The sequence below is a fragment of the Suncus etruscus genome, chromosome 12, assembly GCF_024139225.1.
Source record: "Suncus etruscus isolate mSunEtr1 chromosome 12, mSunEtr1.pri.cur, whole genome shotgun sequence".
Lineage (NCBI taxonomy): Eukaryota > Metazoa > Chordata > Mammalia > Eulipotyphla > Soricidae > Suncus > Suncus etruscus.
The window spans coordinates 20,921,527-20,941,381 of NC_064859.1; the positions used below are offsets into that span (position 1 = coordinate 20,921,527).

At 50.4% G+C, this 19,855-nt stretch overlaps 1 protein-coding gene across 2 annotated transcripts in view; it reads left to right on the top strand.

Annotated features, from left to right (window-relative positions):
* The window catches only part of KCNIP3 (potassium voltage-gated channel interacting protein 3), a 74,625-nt gene that overhangs the window by 426 nt on the left and 54,344 nt on the right, over nucleotides 1-19,855 (top strand). The window contains exons 2-3 of one of the 2 annotated variants that reach the window (XM_049785095.1): nucleotides 11,354-11,440; nucleotides 11,932-12,097. In XM_049785095.1, coding sequence (XP_049641052.1) covers nucleotides 11,354-11,440; nucleotides 11,932-12,097 — 253 coding nt within the window. The remainder of the gene's footprint in view (nucleotides 1-11,353; nucleotides 11,441-11,931; nucleotides 12,098-19,855) is intronic. The other variant, XM_049785096.1, reaches the window with a different exon arrangement.

A 19,855-nucleotide genomic window follows, 5' to 3' on the forward strand; every position in this document is an offset into this window, starting at 1 on the left:
TATTCTTGAAGGCTGGTCAACAAGTGCTTCTTTTTATTATTCAACTAATTAGTGAGAGCACACTTCCCAGAGGGCACAAGCCCTTCACAAGGGCATATTCGGATCATTTCCATTCCTTGGGGTTGCTAGAAGGCTGGGGAGGGGCAACGCAAGCATGCCTGTGAGAGAGTTTAAGAGAGGGCAGTCAGAAGAACTAAGTGAAGAAAAGGGGATTAAAATGACCCAAAATAAAACTCCTCACATGTCCGGGACAGTCTTGCTCTGTAGGAAGAAGTCCCAGGACTGGGTCTTTCCTCTGGCAACAGAACCCCCCCCCAAAATAACAGCATTTTCAGTCTTAGTTATTTTTTTCTCTGGGAGAGACAGAACAAGACAATTATGGGGGACGCCCCCACCCTGCTGCCTTCTGGTCAGCAGGAACTGAGCTGCCATCTGTCTCGCTGGCTTCCCTTCCCAAGCTTCCATAAGGCCCAACACTGCTGCCAGGGCTCTAGCCAGCACATGCAGGTGGCAGGAAGGAGAGAAGACAGGCTGTGAGGCCTAAATAAAACTTCATTTGTGAGCAAGGAAGAACCACCTAGGGCTTCCAGCTGCTTTCTCTCTCCGGGCCTTGAGATGAATCTCTGAGTTTGGACCAGTGAGTCCCATGCTCACCTCCCCTGCCGCCATCCCCTGCCCACTGTGAACTCAGGACTGGCATAGTCACCTCACCCGTCCTATCTGCTCCCTCTCCCAGGGCTTGGCAGGTGTGGTGACGCTGGAGCAGGGAGCATGCTGCAAAGGTGCCTTTCTCGCCTGTCCCCTCAGCGTTGCTGGTGACCTCCAAGTAGGCAGGGCAAGAACAGAGACTCAGCATTTTACTGCAGGGTCACCTCAGCTGGGAACACAGTTTGGGGGGGGGGCACTGCCTCAACCTACATGAAAGAGCACAGTGGGGTTTTCTGCACCCTGTGAACACGCACAGTAGGGATTTCTGCAGGCACTGCAGGCACTGCCTCGTCATGCGGATATGACCAGCCCTTCCCTTGGCTTTTCTGACACTGTCCTGACCCCGGTGCCCTGATGGAGCCTGGCCTGGTGGGGAAGCCACTCCAGGGTACTTTAGCAAGCTTTGTAATAATGTGCCATGTGTTCAGCCTCTGCTGCATCTCCCTTTCCTCAATCATTCCTGGGCTCGCACAACCCCCAGAAGGGCTGAACCTGACCCCAGCTCAGCATGGAGAAGGGGAACACACAGGAGCACAGTGGACCACGTTTAGGGTGATGCAAGTGCCCTGAGGATTTCCAGTCTCCAGGTAGCGGCAGGGAGCAGGTTTTGCGCAGACACAGTGCTGACAGGTGCCATGTCCCTTTCCATGTTTTGCCAAGGGGGTCTCCAAACAACAACAGGCTGAGTTGTCCAGGCCACTGCACCCACTTGACAGCCTAGAAAACGAGGCTTGCCTGGCCTGCAGACATCCAGGGTTTGCCCTGGGATATCACCTTCTCATCTCATCCTCCAAATTTCAGATACCCAGCAAACCTGCACTCTGGGGGAGTGGGAGGATGTTCTGGGAAAATCCAGGGTTGGACTGAGCCTGGAACCAAAGTGCTGAGGAGGTGCCTCGGGTCTGTGGTTGGTGGGGAGCTTTTTCTCTGAACTCTTTTTTGAGACACCTGGGCTAGCCAGGTGACCTGGGGACCCAGAGTTGCAAAGGCAAGGATACCAGAATTGTGAGTACGAGATCTTTTTTCTTCTCACAGTGCTCCAGAGAGGGGGTGCTGCCCAGAGGCACAGGCTGTTTCTGGGGCCCCTCTACTATCCCAGCCCCACCCATCCTTCTGGTGCTGCCCAGGCCAGCTGCAGATCCTGAATGTGGCCTCTGTGAGAGACTGGGAAGCCCTGGTTCCCAGCAGAGAGGAGGTGGGGGAGGGGGGCGCTCGGCATATCTGCAGCTGTTTTGGAAAGCAGGAAGGGGGCCCTGCTTGTGAATCAGTGAGCACCACCCAAGCTGCCTCGTGTATCTCTTGGACACACATCTGTCAGCTGCCACCAGCCCTAGAATGCCAAGGCGCAGTCATGTGACAGAGAGAATCCCCCAAAATTGCAAGGGCCAGAAGCAAGAGGGAACTGAGGGAGTGGAGACAGGAATGCCAAGAGGAGAACACAGCCCCTCCTAGCTGGCCCAGCCTCCCCCGATCTGAGCTCCACACTGCTCAGCTGGACACCACAGCCGAGGCAATCCTGGCTGCTGTCCTGTCCTGCTCTTCCTCACACCCAGTTGGCATCTTCAGGGCAAGCAGGGGCAAACTGGAACTCCTGCTGCTGCTCCCAGCCCATTTCGAGTCCCATCCAGTGAGGTCAGAGTCACTCCTGACTTTGCACTTAGGGACCAGTTGTGGTCTAATTGTGAGCATGTAGGGATCAGGAATCAGTACACAGGAGACAATTTGGGATGCCAAGGTTCAAGCCTGGGTCACCTGCGTGCAAGGTCAGCTCCTTACCTCTGTACCATCTCTCTGGCACCAGCCTCAGCCCATTCTTATCCTCTTTAAAAAAACTGGACTGTGACACTAGTTCTAAGTCCAGTCTTGCCCTGTTCACTCTGGATTTGGGAAATGCGCCCTCTGAGCTGGACTCCTAGCTCCCCTCTAGGCTTTGGAAATGCTCCAAGCCTCTGACCTCTGCCTGCCTGCCCAAGGTCAGCACTCTGAGCTAGGCTGTGGAGGTGAGCAGAAGGCCACACTCACACACTGTTTAGGTGAAGGGTTCCAGGCAGGGAGGAAGCATGGGCAACTTAGATCTGCATCACGCAGAGCTGGGCTCCTCCCCTTCAGGCAGGACTCTGTGTCCTTGGAAAGTGGTTTCCTACTCTGTGCCCTCATCTCTACTTTCCGGCAGGAAATCAAAGCCTCCTAGCAAGTATTCTGCTAAACCAGCTCTCTGGGTTTTGGGTTTTGGTTTGACTTTGAGATCACCTTGGCAGTGCTCAAAACTTACATCTGCTCTGTGCTCGGGGATCACTCCTGGCAGGCTAGAGGAACTAAAGGGGATGCAAGGGATCCAACCTGTGTTAGCCTCATGCAAGGCAAGTGCCCAACCTGCTGTACTATCTCTCTGCCCTCTAAACCAGTTTCTTAGAAGGATTCTTGAACATAGGTGGGGACAATGAGGGAGAACAAGACTAGTTTGAGATTTCTGAGTAAGGAGCCTGAAGACACCCAAAGGCAACTGTGATCAGGGAGTGGCTGAGCCCATTACAGGGTGAGCCAAGTTGCCCTCCTGGTCTAGGGAGCAGTTGCTGTCAAGGCAGAGGCTACCGCCAGAGGCAGGGACAAGCCAGTTCTGCATTCCTGGGTCCAGAATGGTGTGTGTGTGTGTGTGTGTGTGTGTGTGTGTGTGTGTGTGTGTGTGTCCAAGGGACCTTTCCAGTCTCAGTTCCCCCCATCCCAGTGTGAGCTGCCTAGCTGAGTTGGGGTGCAAGAGGAGAAACGGGGCTCCCTAGAGCTCCCGACCCCTATTGTGGAGGATCCTCATGCTGCCTGATGGGACGCCCACTGCCAATTCCTGCCATCTGTCCTTGTGATGGAAATAGAGCAGGCGAACATAGGCAGGTGACTGGTGATCCAGGCTGTGCAGAGTGCCCCTCCCTGGGCACAATGGAGACAAGTGGCTCCTCAGCTGAACAGAGCTAGCTGACCCCGACAGCCCACACTCTGGCCAAGACAATCCTCCTGGAACCTGGAAAGACCCCCTTCCTCCCATAGACCGTAGAAGGGAGTCCATCTGTGCCTGGGAAGCATGCACACTCTTAGCTGCCTGTGCACACCCCTTCAGAAGCTCTGGAAATAGAGCAGGGCAGGCTCCTGGTGAAGCTGAGGGGCAGTGGCCAAGCCTTCCAATGGGCCACAGAGCACTGAGCAGCCCTGTTCCCATTCATCACTCTGAGCCCTTCCCAATAGTCCCCATCTAATGCCACTTTTGCAGAAGAGGAAACCAAGGGCCAGAGGGATCAATATCCAGGGTCACCAGACCCTGGGTTGGTATAGGATCAGGGTTCTGCCACTGTTCTCAGCTGAAACAGTTGAGTGTGCCTTTGGATCAATACTTTTCAACAAGCTCTTTCAAGCCCTTCCCGCTGTTTCCCATTCAGAAGCATTTGGGAAGCATCAGCTGCATTTTGCCTCGTGTATTTGCCCACCAATTGAATATCACTTCTGAGAAGGGGGCCTTCAGAGTCTGAACTCCAGGATAGGCCATTCTCTGGAGCTCATCAGATAAAAACCACAGAGATGAGATAAGCTCCTTGAAAGCCTTGTGTCTACACCCTGAAAGCCCTGTTCATTGTCTCAGTCAGATAGACCTCCTTAGAGAAACTGTGCCAGCTGTCCATGGGACAGTGAGCTGGAAGGTTGCCCAATGGCAGCACTGAGTTCTCCACCTCAGTCCTGACCCTCTTCTTACTCCAGGGGTCTCCACCTCCACAGATGTCTATCTGTCTAATTATCTCCCCACAGTCCACTAGATCATCTTCCTGAAGTGACTTTCATGGAGTCTATTGGGGATCGTAGGGAAGTGAGTGCTGGAGTAGGTTCTCCCAAACCATCTCAGTAGCAGGGCTGCAGACCTGAGAAACTTCTAGAATAGTACTACTTTGTGAAATCATCCCACCCACCATATATCCAGCCCCAGATGGGCTGATTTGATGCAAGGTAGCCACAAAGAATTGATAAACCAAGCCAGTTAGGAGAGAACCCTGGAGTCTGGTTGGCTTCTCGCTTCATGGTCTCTCTATGCATACCAAACCAAAACCCAAACCTCTCTTTATTCTCCCAGCACAAATTCAACCATGCTGGAGAGGATGGAATGAGATCCGGGTGGGCTTTTACATATCAAAGGGATAGGTGAAAAGGGAAGAGAAATTTGGGGGAACTTTTTTGTTTTGGGTAAAAGCAAGATGTCATTTAACTATTCACCTTTTCTGTTCAAAAAATTTTTTTTGAGAAGGGCTACATAAGTAGCCACCAGAAGTCTGTTTGGATACCATGTATTGTGGAAGTCTCATCCCCCAGTCCTGGAGGGATTGAGGAATGTGGGTCTGGAAGCAATGCCAATACAGAAAATAATCTACACAAGTTGAAGAGATAAAACAGGTTCAGGAAACTTCCACCACAAGCTGTCAACTGGCAAAAGATACCAGCAAGCAGACAGGCTAGCTGTGGAACCAAAACTTCAAGCAGTTTCTCTGACCTGAGGTCTTTATTGGGAAGAGAAGGACCACCCCCATGGGTGGAAAACAGGTAGGGGTAAAAACCAGTCCAGAGGTACTTCCAGTCCATCAGGGATAAGCACAAGCAAAGAATTATCTGAATAGAGTAAAAAACCAGTTACTCCAACACTGCTTGATGCCAGCCATAGAGCTCAGGTAAACACTCAGATAGGCATTGTCAAGGATGAAGGTAATCAATGAGAATCTCTAGAATTCACCCCAATATCTGTTTCTACCTAGAGCATGACCCATAAGTCACTGAAGAGCTGGTTCTCCTTTTGGTAAACATGTGTTTTTGCACTGATACACCTCTCCATGTGGCCAGCCACATTCCAAGTGCTCCAAGTCACAGATGTTGAGAGGCTGCTGGAGGGACAACTGGGACCCAGAGGGGTCACCTCCTAGCCCCCTGAGAGTGCCCTCTGTGTCTAAACTTCCAGCCATTTATGGTTCATATCGTTCATTCTAGCTGGTTAGTTTTGGTGTCACACCTGGTGATGCTCAGTACTTACTCCTAGCTCTGAACTCAGGGGTCACTCCTGGTAGTGCTGGGAGAAGTCATATGGGGTACCTCCTGGGCATTGAACTGGGATGGTCAGTGTAAGGCAAGCACCCTACTTGCTGTATTGTTGTTCCAGGCCCCACATGCTTTAATTCCTTAAACCTTCTTCAAAGAAAATTTGCAGAAATGGCAGGTGACATTATAAAGTTAAGGAAACAATGAGGCCTATCGAGGCCACATCTGTCCCTGGAGATGCTGGGGAAGAGACTCACTGGCCTCCAGGTAAATCCAACTAGTAGGAAGGTCCCCTTGGACAAAGTAAAGTGGGTGTGTCAATATGAGGCCAGGTAAGGAGCCATCATAGGGGCTTGGCCAGTCATTAGGAGGCTCAAGGCATTCATAAAGGCTGTCTGAGCAGCAGAGAAGATAACAACCTCCCACAGTACTCAGCTCTGTGTCTGCTCACAGAGTCCTTGGCTATCATGGCACTTCCTGATCCTTTCCTCCTGTCCACTCGCCAAGGAGCTTGAAAAGATGAAGAGATCAGTGTCTGTTCAGTTTCTCCATGTAGGATTGGGTCAGTGGCTTCACTTTTGTCCTCTATCCAAGGGGCCTGGGGGGCACAGAAATGTTACCCCCAGGGCTGACCTGAGGTCATCACTGCACCCTGATCCAGAATTTCTACATTCCAGATATGCACCTGGTATACTGAACCTGGAACTGAGGCTTTGCTGATTGATTGCTAGTGGTACCCACTAGCTCTCCCCTGTGGCCCCACAAAAGAAGGACAGCATTGTTCCCTGTTTAGATAGAGTGGTGGGGGGACTCTCATACAAACCCTGAGGGTCTATCAAGACATTCATGAGTCACATATAGCTACTTATCAAGGGTGTTGAGTCTGGGGCTGGAGAGATAGCATGGAGGTAAGGCATTTGCCTTTCATGCAGAAGGACGGTGGTTCAAACCCCGGCATCCCATATGGTCCCCCATCCGTGTCAGGGGCGATTTTCTGAACATAGAGCTAGGAGTAACCCCTGAGCGCTGCCCAAACCCTGCCCCCCAGAAAAAGGTTGTTGAGTCAGCTCTTGTATATACATTTGGAAGTGGGTTGGGTGGGAAAGGCGTGAGTTCAGAGGCCAGGCGACTCACTGCTCAATGCTCACTGTTGCTGGCACCAATAGTGTTACCCCATGATTTCTCAGGAGCCATCAAAGCTATATATAGGGCATGGGGACCACACCATACTAGGTGTGCTCTTACACTAGTCATCTCTCAGTTCCCAGGGAATATTTTCATGAAATATTGAGTCCTGCCAGGAGTAACCCCACAATGTTCCTATGCCCCTGCACTCTTCAGTGCTGTGCTCTTTCATCATACTTGCAGGTTTGTAGAAGCTGCCATCAAAGGGGCCAGTCTGCCCCACCCCAACAGGTCCCCTCCACTTGCCTCTTTTGTTTTGCTTTATTATGGGGTCCTTACCTGCAGTTCTCAGGTGTAAAATAAATTCCCAGAGTTTGTGAGATCTCCCCACATGTGTATTTCTACACCCACACGGGTGGGTCTGAAGAAGCAGTGTAGTAGTGAAAGATTAATAAGCCAAGCCACTCAGAGTCAGGCAAGAGTCAAGGAGGCAATGGCTTCTCTCTCGTGGTGTGTCTGAGTCTCTGAGCCAAAGCTCTATTAACCCAAAGGAAAGATTTATGGGAAAGAGGAAGATGGGGGATCACCTTTGTTTTAGGTTAATATCTGGGTGTCATCTTACACTCAGGAATAGCTAGCTTAAAGGCTATTTCCTAATTTGTTATCAAGAGCGGCTCTGGAGCTGGAGAGATAGCATGGAGGTAGGGAGTTTGTCTTGCATGCAGAAGGACGGTGGTTCGAATGCCGGCATCCCATATGGTCCCCCGGAGCTTGCCAGGAGTGATTTCTGAGCCTAGAGCCAGGAGTAACCCCTGATCGCTGCTGGGTGTGACCCAAAAAACGAAAAAAAAAAAAAAAAAAAAGAGTGGCTCTTGGCCATGCTCTGGTGACCATATGTGTGGGAGATTCCAACTGAGTTTAGCCACATCCAAGGCAATCCTCTTGCCTTTTAGAGGCAATCTCCTCTCACTATTTTGTTTGTTTGTTTTTGGGTCAGGCCTAGTGATGTTGAAGGCTATTCTTGGTTCTGTGCATGTCTAGTGGGCTCTGAATTCCATATGGAGTTCTAGGGATTAAAACTGGGTTTGGCCATGTACAAGGTACTTTATTGCTGTACTATCTTTCTGGCCTCTCCTCCTGCTATTTTCAAACCTTGATTCACCAGGGGTGTATGAGGCCTCTTGATATTGATTTCTTGCACCAGCCTAACTCTAGGCCTTCACCCACTGCACTGTGCTTCCCCATGGCTCCTGCCTGGTGATAGTCCATTCATGGGGGTAAGCGCATTGACCAGAGTTCAATGAAGAATAACCAGATGATGCCAATTTGGGGTTATAACAAGAAAAATGGCATGGAATTTTGCTTGCTGGGACCAGTGCTCAAGATCACAAGTGCCAGGTAGGATGGTGGTTGCACATTTGGTTTTTCCTTTTGTGGTGGTGCTTGTGGGAAGCACACATGATGCTTTGAAGGCCCTTGTCTGGGAGTGCTTAGGGGCCTAGAAGGGCTGAACATAGATCTTCGGGCCACTCACAAACCAGGCTCTGGCTCTGCCACTTGAGCCCCATCTCTGGACCACAGATATTTATTAAGAAGTTGTCAGATGTTTCTTTAGAAGAGCTCTCATTCGCATTATATTTTCATCAGCATTGCATGAAGGGCACAGATTTTCTTCATTATTGTTGGCATTTGGTGCTATCACTTTAAATCCTTTTCATTCCTTCTGATAGGTACCAGTGATATCTAATTATGGTTCAATTTGCATTTGATGATGACTAATGGTGTTAAACATCTTTCCATGTGCTGATTTGCCATCTGTACATTCTCTTTTGTGAAATGTCTATGCATGTCTTTTACCCATTTTTTATGGTGCCAGTTTGCCTTGTTCTTTTACTGTCAAGTTTGGGAGTGGGGGCTTTGGATGCTAGCTCTATGGTAAGGAAGAACTGACACAAAAAAGCCAGAACAAGACACAGAACTGACATTTGGGTGGGGTGGAAGGGAACACAGAAAGTGCCCAGAAAACAAATGGATAGTTGAGAATCAAAGCAGTGAAGTCAGTAGACAAGAAGCAGATAAGTCAGGAGTTGAAGTCAGGAGATGCTGAGAGGGACAGACATAGAAAGGGTGTCCTTTGATGTCAGTAGTAATATAGGTGGAAGAGGCAGAAGGCAGGTGGAGGTGGGACTGAGGATGGAGGAAGCAAAGAGGTTGAAGGAGGGAGAGAAGGTAGAGCAGCTACAGGGTGAAGGCAGAGATAAAAGACAGCTGGGAAGAACTCAGAACGGAGGGGAGCTGACAGAGACCAGGCTCAGTCAGGCTCAGAGTGGGACTTACAGGCTGGACAAAGTCCATGGGAAGTCCCAGTGTTCCAGGTGATAGATGGAGTGTCCCATCACTGCCTGGCTGCCTGCTCTCAGGCCCTCTCCTCCAGCTGAGACCTGCTGTCAGAGCTCCAACAAACCAGCAGCAGTGTCAAATATTCTTGAGGATCACGTCAGTCCTCCCAGCCTCTGCGCACTGCCAAACCTCCTCTTCACTGTAAGAAAGCAGTTCCTGCTTTAGAAGCATCACAGACCTCTGTGATGAACTTAAGGGGGTACTCTGGCTCCCCTACCCCCTGACCCTCTCTGGCAGGGACACCACGCAACCACTCGATGAGCCACACAGCTGTAGCCATAGGGTGGATCTGGAGCCAGGAGAGCACAAGAGTAGAGCCTCTGGCCTTGTCCTGAGGAAAGAATGCTGCAGCGTGGAACAGCCATGTATGAAGGGGTTCAGTCCACCCAGGGCTCCTCCAGCCTTCCCAGGGTCTGCAACTCAGGGATATACACCATGTGTCCCCTAGGAGTCCAGATGCATTCTAGAGCTGCGTGTCATACTGAGGTCTTCTATGAGCTGCTCTGCCCAAGGTGCAGAACCTCCTTGGGTGGTCCAGTAGTTCCAGCTCCACATTAAATGGTCTCCACTAACACCAAGAGAAGAGCCTGAAGAATTCTTGATACAGTGAAGTTGTTGCCGGCATCAGGATAAAGACCTTTTCTTGAGGCTATTAACTAGTTAATATAATTAATATTATTATAAAAAATATAATACAACTAGTTACCCTAGTAACATGGTTAATAATGGAGAAGGCGCTTCTCTGAGCATGTGTGTACATATGCCACATGTACATGTGTGGGCAAAGACATGGGGGTGTGAATGTCTAGGGGGGCCTCCCCCAGTAGACCTGGAACCCTGAGACTTTTGGCATCCTTGGTTGGCCCTTTTCTCTCATTAAAATTGGCCGTGCCCACCTTTGCTGCAGCTTTGGAGATGACTGACCTCCATTATTACTATGAGTTGGCTAGGGGGAAATAAGGGAATGTTGCCATGGGGGTGCTTTGGAGGGGATGGCCACAGAGATGAGGAAGAGAAGTTTGGGCATCAGCCCACTGAGCAGTCACTGACCGGAAGCACCTGTCTAGCACTGGGAAGTTTTCCACCTTCCTGGACTTGAAGGATGTCATGGACCTGCTGTCCCTTACTCAAACCACTATGACTTCTACACTCAGACATTTCTGGGTTTTTCTTCTCCCTCAGAAGAGCCTAAAAAGCCCAATGCTTCACCCTCCACCCCCTGGCATTCCACCCAAGAAGCCTGGGATTGGCTCCCATGACTCAGGTTAGGACACCTCGCTTGACCTTAAACCCAGAGTTTGGAATAGTATTGAGGTCCCAGGGCATCAGGGCAGGAACCTGGCAGGGGGAGATCCAGGCCCAGTGTCCTGGGAGGCAGCCAGCTGCAGGAGCTGTGTGGCAGGAAAACAACAATAAGGTGGCCTGCCCATTCACCCATTTTTGCAAACTGGGGCCCTGTGCTCTCCACTGCTGTTTCTGCCTTAGCATTCTGGATCCATCTGTGCCTGAGAAGCTGACCTCCATAAATGTGGGGCTGCTTTGGGGGCTCACTTGGCAGGTCTCAACCCAAATAGGGCACCTATTTGTCACTTGTATAGAAGAGCCTCACTCCTTCCATTCCAATGTGTGCAGACATAGTAGCATGCAGTCCACTGGTGGTTCTGTGTCATTCCCGAAGGCTGCTGTCCTGACCCAAGTCTGGGCACACATGTTGGGGGCTGCTTCCTCCCTGGGGTATCCTGAGGAGGTGACTTTCTGGCATAGACTAGATTAGCAGATGCCTTAGGAGCTGTAGCCACTGCCCACAGCCCATGACCTCGTCTATTGCAGGGCTTGCAGTCAGCCTGGGTCCTTTGGACAATGGGTCTGAGGGTGTGACACTCGAAGCCTCATGGGGCAGACATTTTGCTACTCTGGGGCTTCTACGGGGACCCAGGTCTTCCCTTTTCTGAGTCACACCCAAGAGGGCCTCTGTTCCAACTTCAAACATGAGAATTTACTTCTGGGGTTCTTCTCTTTTTTTTTTTTAACTAATTTCTTCCCATCTCCCTTCCACTTCAAGGGAGGCAAGCACATCCCACCCTGGAGAGACTACCTCATCCATCTTCCTTTGCACCTTGGCTTGCCTGGAGGTGGAACAAGAAGGCAGGTCTGCAGCCAGGAGGGGGCACAAATCGGCAGTGAGAGCCTGTGGGGGCCAGCTGTGCCTGGGCCGAAGGGTGCAGACTGTGACCCCAGAGACTGCTTGGCTCTGTCAACCAGGTGGTGTTTGGGTGACTGTTTAATGTGCCAGTCAATCCTCCTGGTTCTGGGAACCCCTTCTACACCTGTTTAGGATGCAGAGTGGGGAGGGCCATAGAGCTAACCCCATAGGGAGACCTTTGGGGTGTAACCCCAAGTACCCCAGGAAGGCCATGCCTGCAGGAAATGGGCTATGCACAGAGCAGGCTGGTATGCAGGGTGTGGGGAAAGCCAAAGTGACCTGCTCCTCCCACCACCAGCATTCCCAAGAGATGGACCACACAGCAGGCTACTGAGAGAGGCCTGAGATGGGGAAGTCTCAGCCAGAACTGCAGAGGGGTGGGGAGAAGGTGGGGAACTAGCCAGACCAGGGCTCAAGGCTGCTTCTGTCCCCTGTAGGAGGTGATGAAGGCATCTGACGGCAGCCTCCTGGGCGAGCCTGGGCGCACAGTGCTCAGCAAGAAGAATGGGATCAAGTGGCAGAGGCCAAGACTCACACGCCAGGCCCTGTTGCACTGCTGTCTGGTCAAGTGGATCCTATCCAGTGCCGCTCCACAGGGCTCAGGTATGGCAGGGGCTGCCCTTGAGGGGCTGGGGGGGGTGAGGGGCTACTCCATGGGGTTCAGGGGGCAGGGGGCTGCTTCATGGGGCTCAGGGAGCTGGGGGCTGTTCCTACAAGTAGGGGATTAGTGGTCTATTCCCAGAGGACTCAGGTGTTTGCTGGGGGCTACTCTGGACTGGTTCTAAGAGTTGCCATTCTTTCCTTTTCCGTGTGCCATCTGTTTCCCCCTCAAGGATCTGTGTCTCAGTCCCACTGAGAGTGGGAGAGGGCCTGACTTTTACAGGGGTCCTCAGCTTCTGACCCATTTGCCCCCACAGCTTAGATGTTCCTTCATGCCCCTTTGCATTTGTGCTGAGGAACTCACTCACCTGCAGGGAGGTCCCATGGGGGACCTGGGAACTGCCTCCAGCTCTTCGGGAATACTCTGAGCACCTGAAGGAGCAACTGGCCACCATGTTGTCCAGGGGTGGCATAGTGCAAAGGAGTCTGAGTCCCAGACCCTTACTTGGGCACCCTGGAAGTACAAACAAGACCACACACTTGGGGATACTGAGAAACACACTGTGGTGTGACCAGAACTCGGGGACATGCCATGAGACATATACGCTGGATGGACACACACTCTGGGTTGGACACACATGTACTCAGGGGTCTTGCGGGTTACACAAGGCCTTCAGGCCCAGTGATGTCTTCTGTGCCTTAAGCCTCTCCTGTTCACTGGGCCAGTAGGTTTCCTAGTACTTGTTCATGACTTTGCCCGAGAGCTTAGGCATCTCTGGAAAGAGCATCCGCACACCCACACCCTGTCTCTTCAGATTTAGTCTGGAGGACAAGGGACATTGTGGGTGTTATGGGTGTGATCATGCTGAGGCTCCATGTGCATCTGAAATGCAAAGTGATCCCTCTCTGCTCCTCCCGGAGGCTCCTGTGCTCTTCCAGGAAACAATGGGGACCATTCAGTGGAGGTGCTGTGACCCAGGCAGCAGAGTCTGGGCAGGGGGCCAAGACACTGGGCTTCATGGGGTTTTTCCATTCAGCAGAAACTGACCAGAGAGAGAGAGACAGAGACAGAGACAGAGACAGATAGAGAAATACAGAGATAGAGACAGAGACAGAGACACAGAAACACAGAGAGACACACAGAGAGAGTTCTGGAACAGCCAGACCATGGACATTCAGTGCCCCTTAGGCCCTAGCTTAGCTTCTCGGGAGGAAGAGGACAGACCTCAAGGACAAGTCACTCTGGCTAAGAAGGCTCCAGGGCAGAGTTTGGAACAGGAACAGGTCAGAGGTGATGACACTAAGCTGGTGGGACCTACCCAAAGGGGAGCAGCTGGGAAGGGTTAGGCCAAAGCAGAGTGGCCCTCAGTGACCTTGATCTGCTCTGTGTGTCTCTCCCATATCCAGTGTCCTTCCAGTCAGTGGCCTGGCTAAGCCACCCAACCCCACAGACCCACATCTGGAGGCCCGTGGGACTGGAGGATTTACTGAGAAAATAAAAGTTTCCGCCACAAGGGCAGGGGCTCAGGTCAGTGGCTGCAAGGCCAAGCTGTGTATGTTGAGAGGCATTTAACTGAGTTTCCTCAAAACCCTGCACATCCTGAGGCCAGGACAAAGACAAGCCTGTCCTGTCCTATCTCTGGGGGTTCTGGTAGAAATCCAGGGACACTGGCTGCTTTCCATGTGTGCTCCCACAAGCAGATATAGGACACCAAGGAGGCCCCAAACTCATCAGCCATCACATTCATGCTAGGAATTGCTCCATGTTAATCTTAATGCCACCAGCACCCTGATGAAAACTGGACAATGGGAAAGTGTGGACATCAGGTAGATTAATTCCTCTCTTGCAAGTGTTGGTATACAAAGGCTCACCTCAAAGTCTTCAGTACTTTGGAAAGTGCCAACATCATGTAGACAAGATGTTCTTGAGTGTTCTACCATCTCAACCAGAAACTGCAAGGATTTCTCTCAAAATTGGTCATGCAGCTCTTGAAGAACTATTCTCCTTAAAAAAAAAAAAAAGTATGAAAACTTGTTTGTTTGATTTTAGTTTGAGGTGGTGCTCAGGACTGACTCTTGGTTCTGTGCTCAAAAATCACTCCTGGCAGAGCTTGTGAAGATCCTATGAGGTTTCAGGGATCAATCCTGGGTTTTCTGCATGCAGAGCAAGTGCCTTACCTGCTGTGCTATGGCTCCGACCCCCAAATGATGTTCAAAGTTAAAGGTCAGCAACCCGGAAGATGAGTGAAAAATGTCTGGGGGCAAGTGCATTGTTAGAGAAGCTGTCTGTTGAGGGAGAAGAAATCTCATTTACCTTTGGGACCAAATACTCAGAACTGTGGCCTCAATGACAACTGCTTTATTTCCTTTTGGTCTGTGCACCAAGTTTGGGTGCTAGTCTCCCCAGATGGTTCTGTGCCATGCACATAGCGTTAGTGTAGTCTTCACTTGGTTTTGTTTCACTAGTATCCAGGGTGGCCTGGAAGATCCAAAGTTCCAGTAACTCGGGCTAGAGAGATGACATGGAGGTAAGGCGTTTGCCTTGCATGCAGAAGGATGGCGGTTCAAATCCTGGCATCCCATATGGTCCCCTGAGCCTGCCAGGAGCGATTTCTGAGTGAAGAGCCAGGAATAACCCTTGAGAGCTGTCAGGTGTGACCCAAAAACCAAAAACAAACAAACAAGCAAACAAAAAAGAAGGTTCCAGTAATGCTTAAGCCTCTCCATGGCTGCTGGGGCTTCCTCCCTGCATTGTGGCCAGGAATCAACTTCCTCCTATCCAGAAGGTATGTTCCAGACAGTGACTGCAGGCTGGCCCAGGTGCTAGCACTCACACAGCAGCCAGTTGGGGTTCTCCATGGCACCCTGGGCACTGTCAGCTTGCCACAGCACCCTATTCAAGACTAAGCTGAGTGGCCAGAAATACAGATTCACTGCAGTCCTGCTAGTCCTCCCAGCTCATCAGCATCTCCTCCCACTTTGTGGCCTTTGGGGAGCACCTACAGAAGACTGTGACCTGCTCACACCTCCCAATTACCACCCCCTTATTCTTCTACCTCCATGGCCCCTCAACAAATGTTAGCATCACCATGCCTGTGTAAAAGGGCACAGCTCAGGCCATCACTTTTTCTGACCAGAGATTAGATTAGATGTGAGTTTGTGTGTGTGTATATATATATATATATATATATATATATATATATATATATATATATATATATATATATATATACACACACACACACACACATACAGCATCCTCAGTGGATTTTCAAGATTCTGTAAACTGAGCAGTAGTGGCAATGATGCTGGTACCCTGGGTATGAGCCAGCTGACACACACTGACCTGATGCTTCTAGATGCTGAACTCATCCACACATCTGCTTGGATGTGCCTTTAGAAGCAGGGCAGGTCACCACTCAGTTCTTTTGTGGTTGCTATTCAATTCTGTTTTTTCCTTTCTAATTTGTAACACCGTGACTTACTTGATCACTATGTAACTTTCCCATACCCTTGGGTTAACAGTACTATAAGATATTGAGGTGTCAAAACAAATTTGATGGCTTGGAAGTATGATAAGGTTAAGTCACAGAACTGGACCATTTCTGTGTTGAGATGCTGATAGTTCATGCAGAAATTGGAACCTGTCCCCCTCCCCAGCCCCTTTATGAGACTGTCACAGAGGTATAACCCAGGACCAGATTACTTGGTAAACTTTGGTGATCATTATTTTGTTTTGGTCGGTTCGATTTTGGTTTCAGGGTCGTACTCAACTACATTCAGGGATCACTCCTGGTGGGCCTTGAGGGACCATATGTGCTGTCAGGGTCAGTGTCAGGCAAGTGCCCTACCAGCAAGACTATTGCTTAAGGCCCCAATACTCACTTCTCTGTTTTATTACTAGTTTAGCACTGGAGGTGCTTAGTACTTACTCCTGACTCACTGCTTAGGGATCACACCTGGTGGGGCTTGGGGGACACTTGGAGAATGTAACTGGGTCCACCGCACTCAAGGCAAATGCCTTAATGCCAATGGCCTCTGATACTCACTTCTTGAAGGACAGCCTATGTAGGTATGTGGTCATATCCTATGGTCAAGCTGTCCAACTCCATGAGGGCCCAGCAGTGTGTGTTACTAGTTGAACTTATAGAGAGATCTTTTCCAAAGTGTGGCTTTGCTTTTTACTCAAAGAGCTACCGGGCTTCCCCATTGTGGTCAGTGTGGGCCCTGCAGCACATCCTAACTGACCTCAGACACTATAGTCTACTGGATGTGTTTGGACATCAGACCCAGGGCCAGAAACCTAGTACACAGCCTGGATCTGCAGCTCTACCTTTGCTGGTGTCAGAGTAGTTAGGGTAGTTAGGAACATGGCTGTGGGACCCATCCTGACAATACTATAGCTTTTGTAGTATTGAAGGACAGAAGGGCAACATGCTGCTATGCATCCCTCACGCCAGGGACTGTTTTGACTAGCTGCTGCACTTGCATGTAACAGAAACTTTGTGCAAACAGATCAGTGCTGTCTCCTTGATGAGGAAACGGGGTTAGTCAGTGGTTGGCACTAGTTTAGCTACTTGAGGATGTCAAAGTCAAGGTATTGGGTTCTTTGTCCTTTTCCTCACATTTGCTAGCTATCTGCTTTGGCTTCATCCATGTGGCTTCAGTCTTGCTATGAAAAAGGAAAACAGAGTGAAAAGGGAAAAACGTAAAGCATGCATCAGGAAACCTTCTTACAGAAATCTCTGGAAGCTTTGTGCCTGCAATTTACTGGTCAGAACTGAGCCATCTTTACTGCGAAGGAAGTGGAGAGATTTTTGTTCATTTTAACTGGGCTCATTTCTACCTCCAATAAAGCCTGAATTCTATAGATATGAAAGCAGAACAGAAAGAATCATAACATGCTATTCTCTGCAACCTACACCACTGGTGGTTGTTCTGATGCTCTGGTGCCCTGAGGGACCTTAGCGAACAGCCAGTCCTTAGTAAAGTCTGGGGAAGGGGATGATCAGCCATCCTGATCAATTCCTTTGGCTTTTCCTTCTCATGTCTCATCCTGTAGTGGAAGGCTGTAACCTGTAAACAGGGGTCAGAGGTCAAGAGACCACCAGGGTCGGCCTTCAGCTTTCTGTACACCAGATAGGAGGTGTGTATGGGGTAGGGCCACAGTGGAGGTTGGGCCAGGGCTGTGAAGTGACACCTTCAGTGGAGAATGACACCAATGTCACCTCCTCAGGGCGCTGAAGCACAGGCGGGAGCCCAGCCTGCCCTTCCCCTACCCCCACAGGAAGTTACAGCCTGGTGTTAGCTGGAGCAGGGCATTGGGAAGGGTGGGCCCTGGGGCGGGAGGAGGGGCTGCTGGAAGAACCCCAAGTGTCAGGGAACCGGGAGGGTGAGGGCAGGAGGTGGGGCCAGAACAGAGGCTGGAAGGGCTGAGGCCCAGCTGAGACCAGAGGGTCAGGCCAGCCAGGAGACAGTGGGCAATCTGGGCTCTGCACCCTAAGCACTGGGCAAGCGGGAGCTGGCCAGGATGTCGGGGCACACTGAGTCCCCTGATGGGGCACCACAGGCAGCACTGAGGCTGCGGGAGTGCCAGCACGGCTGTAAGAAGCATCTGGGAGATGTCATCAGCTTCTTCTTCCGCTTCATCTCTGGGAACCTGGCTCGAGGTGAGGAGAAGTTGAGGGGAGGGGGAATTTAGGGAGAGGCCCCAGGCTGCCTATCTGAATAGGGCAGGGCAGGCAGGGGATGCCTATATGGAGCCCAGCCTGTCATCTGTGGGTGAGTGCTAAGCCAGGGCACCCCCATAGGTCAGGAAGGGGCAAAAGGGGTTTTCCGTCTGGGAGTGCACAGACTGACATCTAGCCTGTCCACTGTACCTACAGTTGTACCTACTTCGCCAGGTACCCATCTAGCTCCTTAAAGAACAGTGAGATGGTGAGGGAAGGAGCTGGAGGAAAGTGTCTATAGCCAAATCTGGTGAATGAAGGGTGGGGATGCCACACCACACACACACACACACACACACACACACACACACACACACACACACACACACACCTGGCTAAGTCATGTAGAGTCACTCTACAGCAGACCAGACCCAGGTTTCCTTGACTGCACTCTTCCAGGCCCTGCTTCAGTGCTCAAAGACTAAGAGTGAGAATGGACCTTGGGAGGCAGGAGCAGGTCCAGGGAAAGGGATCTGGGCTATGGCAGCAGTTTTTGAACCAGCAGCAAGTCAGAATGTGCCTCTTGTAAGGTGAGCCCTGGAAAGAGCAGGAGAGGCAATGGAAATGGGATAAAGAGGGAGTCTGGTTTTCGAAGGCCCCCCTCAAGGTGATGCCCAGAGCTCAGCAGTGCAGCAGGAGACCTGCACTTTAGTTTGGATTGTTTTTTGCTTTTCTTTTTCTTTTTCTCCCACTTTTTATTTATTGCATCATGATTCCCCAAGTTGTTCATAATACAGTCATTTTCAGGCATTAATTATTAAACACCAATCCCACCACCAGTGTGACCCTCCTTTCATCAGTGTCCCAAATCTCTCACCCACTACCTCCATGCACAAACACATTAACTTTGTACTGCTTGTTATAATACAAAGGCAAATGGAATTAATCAGCACATGTCAATTTGAAATGACTTACTGTCAATGACCATGATGTTATGAAAAATGTCAGTGTCTAAGGATTTACGGGGCTGTGGTTGGTGCTAGTTGATCCTTCTATTTTATTGTTTAGTAACTTTCCCATTTGACTTCCTGTGATATAGGAAATGGGTTGACATTACTATAAGATATCACAAGGTGGGGTTCAGGGTATATAGATCTAAAACAGATTGGTAGCTTGGAAGTTTAGTAAGGTTAAGTCACAGAACTGGGCTCTTTCTGTCCCAGGGTGTAGGGGATTATGTTGGGCTGTTTATAGTTCATGCAGAAAGGGGAATCTTCCCCCCACCCCAAACTCCCTTTCTGAGAATGCCACAGAAGTTTCTCCCAGAACCAGACTACCTGGGAAGTATTGGTAGCCATTTATTTCTTTTAGAGCTTCGCGGAGAAGATAGTAAGATGGCGGGGGTGAGCAGGGGCTTCAAGGTTTCCTAATGGGAGAGTGAGTGTGGGGGCAAGGGGTCACTCCCCAATCCCATCACACAAGTAAAGTCCCAGAGTTTTCAGCCCTATCATCCAATCTCACCTGAGAGGACTTAGTTGCTTGTATTATTTTATTTCAGTTATGGAGCTGAGTTGTTTCTGTCAGAGGATGTAGGGGGTGGTATTGGACTGTCGTAGTCATGAAAAAAGAAAAATCTGCCTCGCCCCTTTCTGAGAAGGCCACAGAGGTGTCAATCAGGACCTGACCACTGGGAGGTATTAGCAGTCATTATTTTCTTTTCTTATTTTGTTGAAGAAGCCTGAGACCTGCATTTTGATTTGAATCTGAAGGCTGCTCTGGGAGTTTCAGAGAGGCAGCTTCCAGGGTTAGGCATGGGTTTTGTATACAGAATGCCCAGGTTCTGTCCCTAGCACCTTGTAAAATGGAGACCCCCAAATACAAAGCTGGAATCCCCCCAATAACAGAAAAGCTGCTCTCCTGCCCGAAGATGTACCTAACTACTGAGAGAAAGATGTCAAGGTTGGGAGTGCTAGACTGAAGCCTAGCCTTCACCCCTCTCAAGGCCCGGGCTTCTTCCTGTCTCAGTAATTGTCAACCTTGTTTCCTGCTCATGGCCCCTTGTCCTACACTGGTTGCCCCCCTAGTCTTGCAC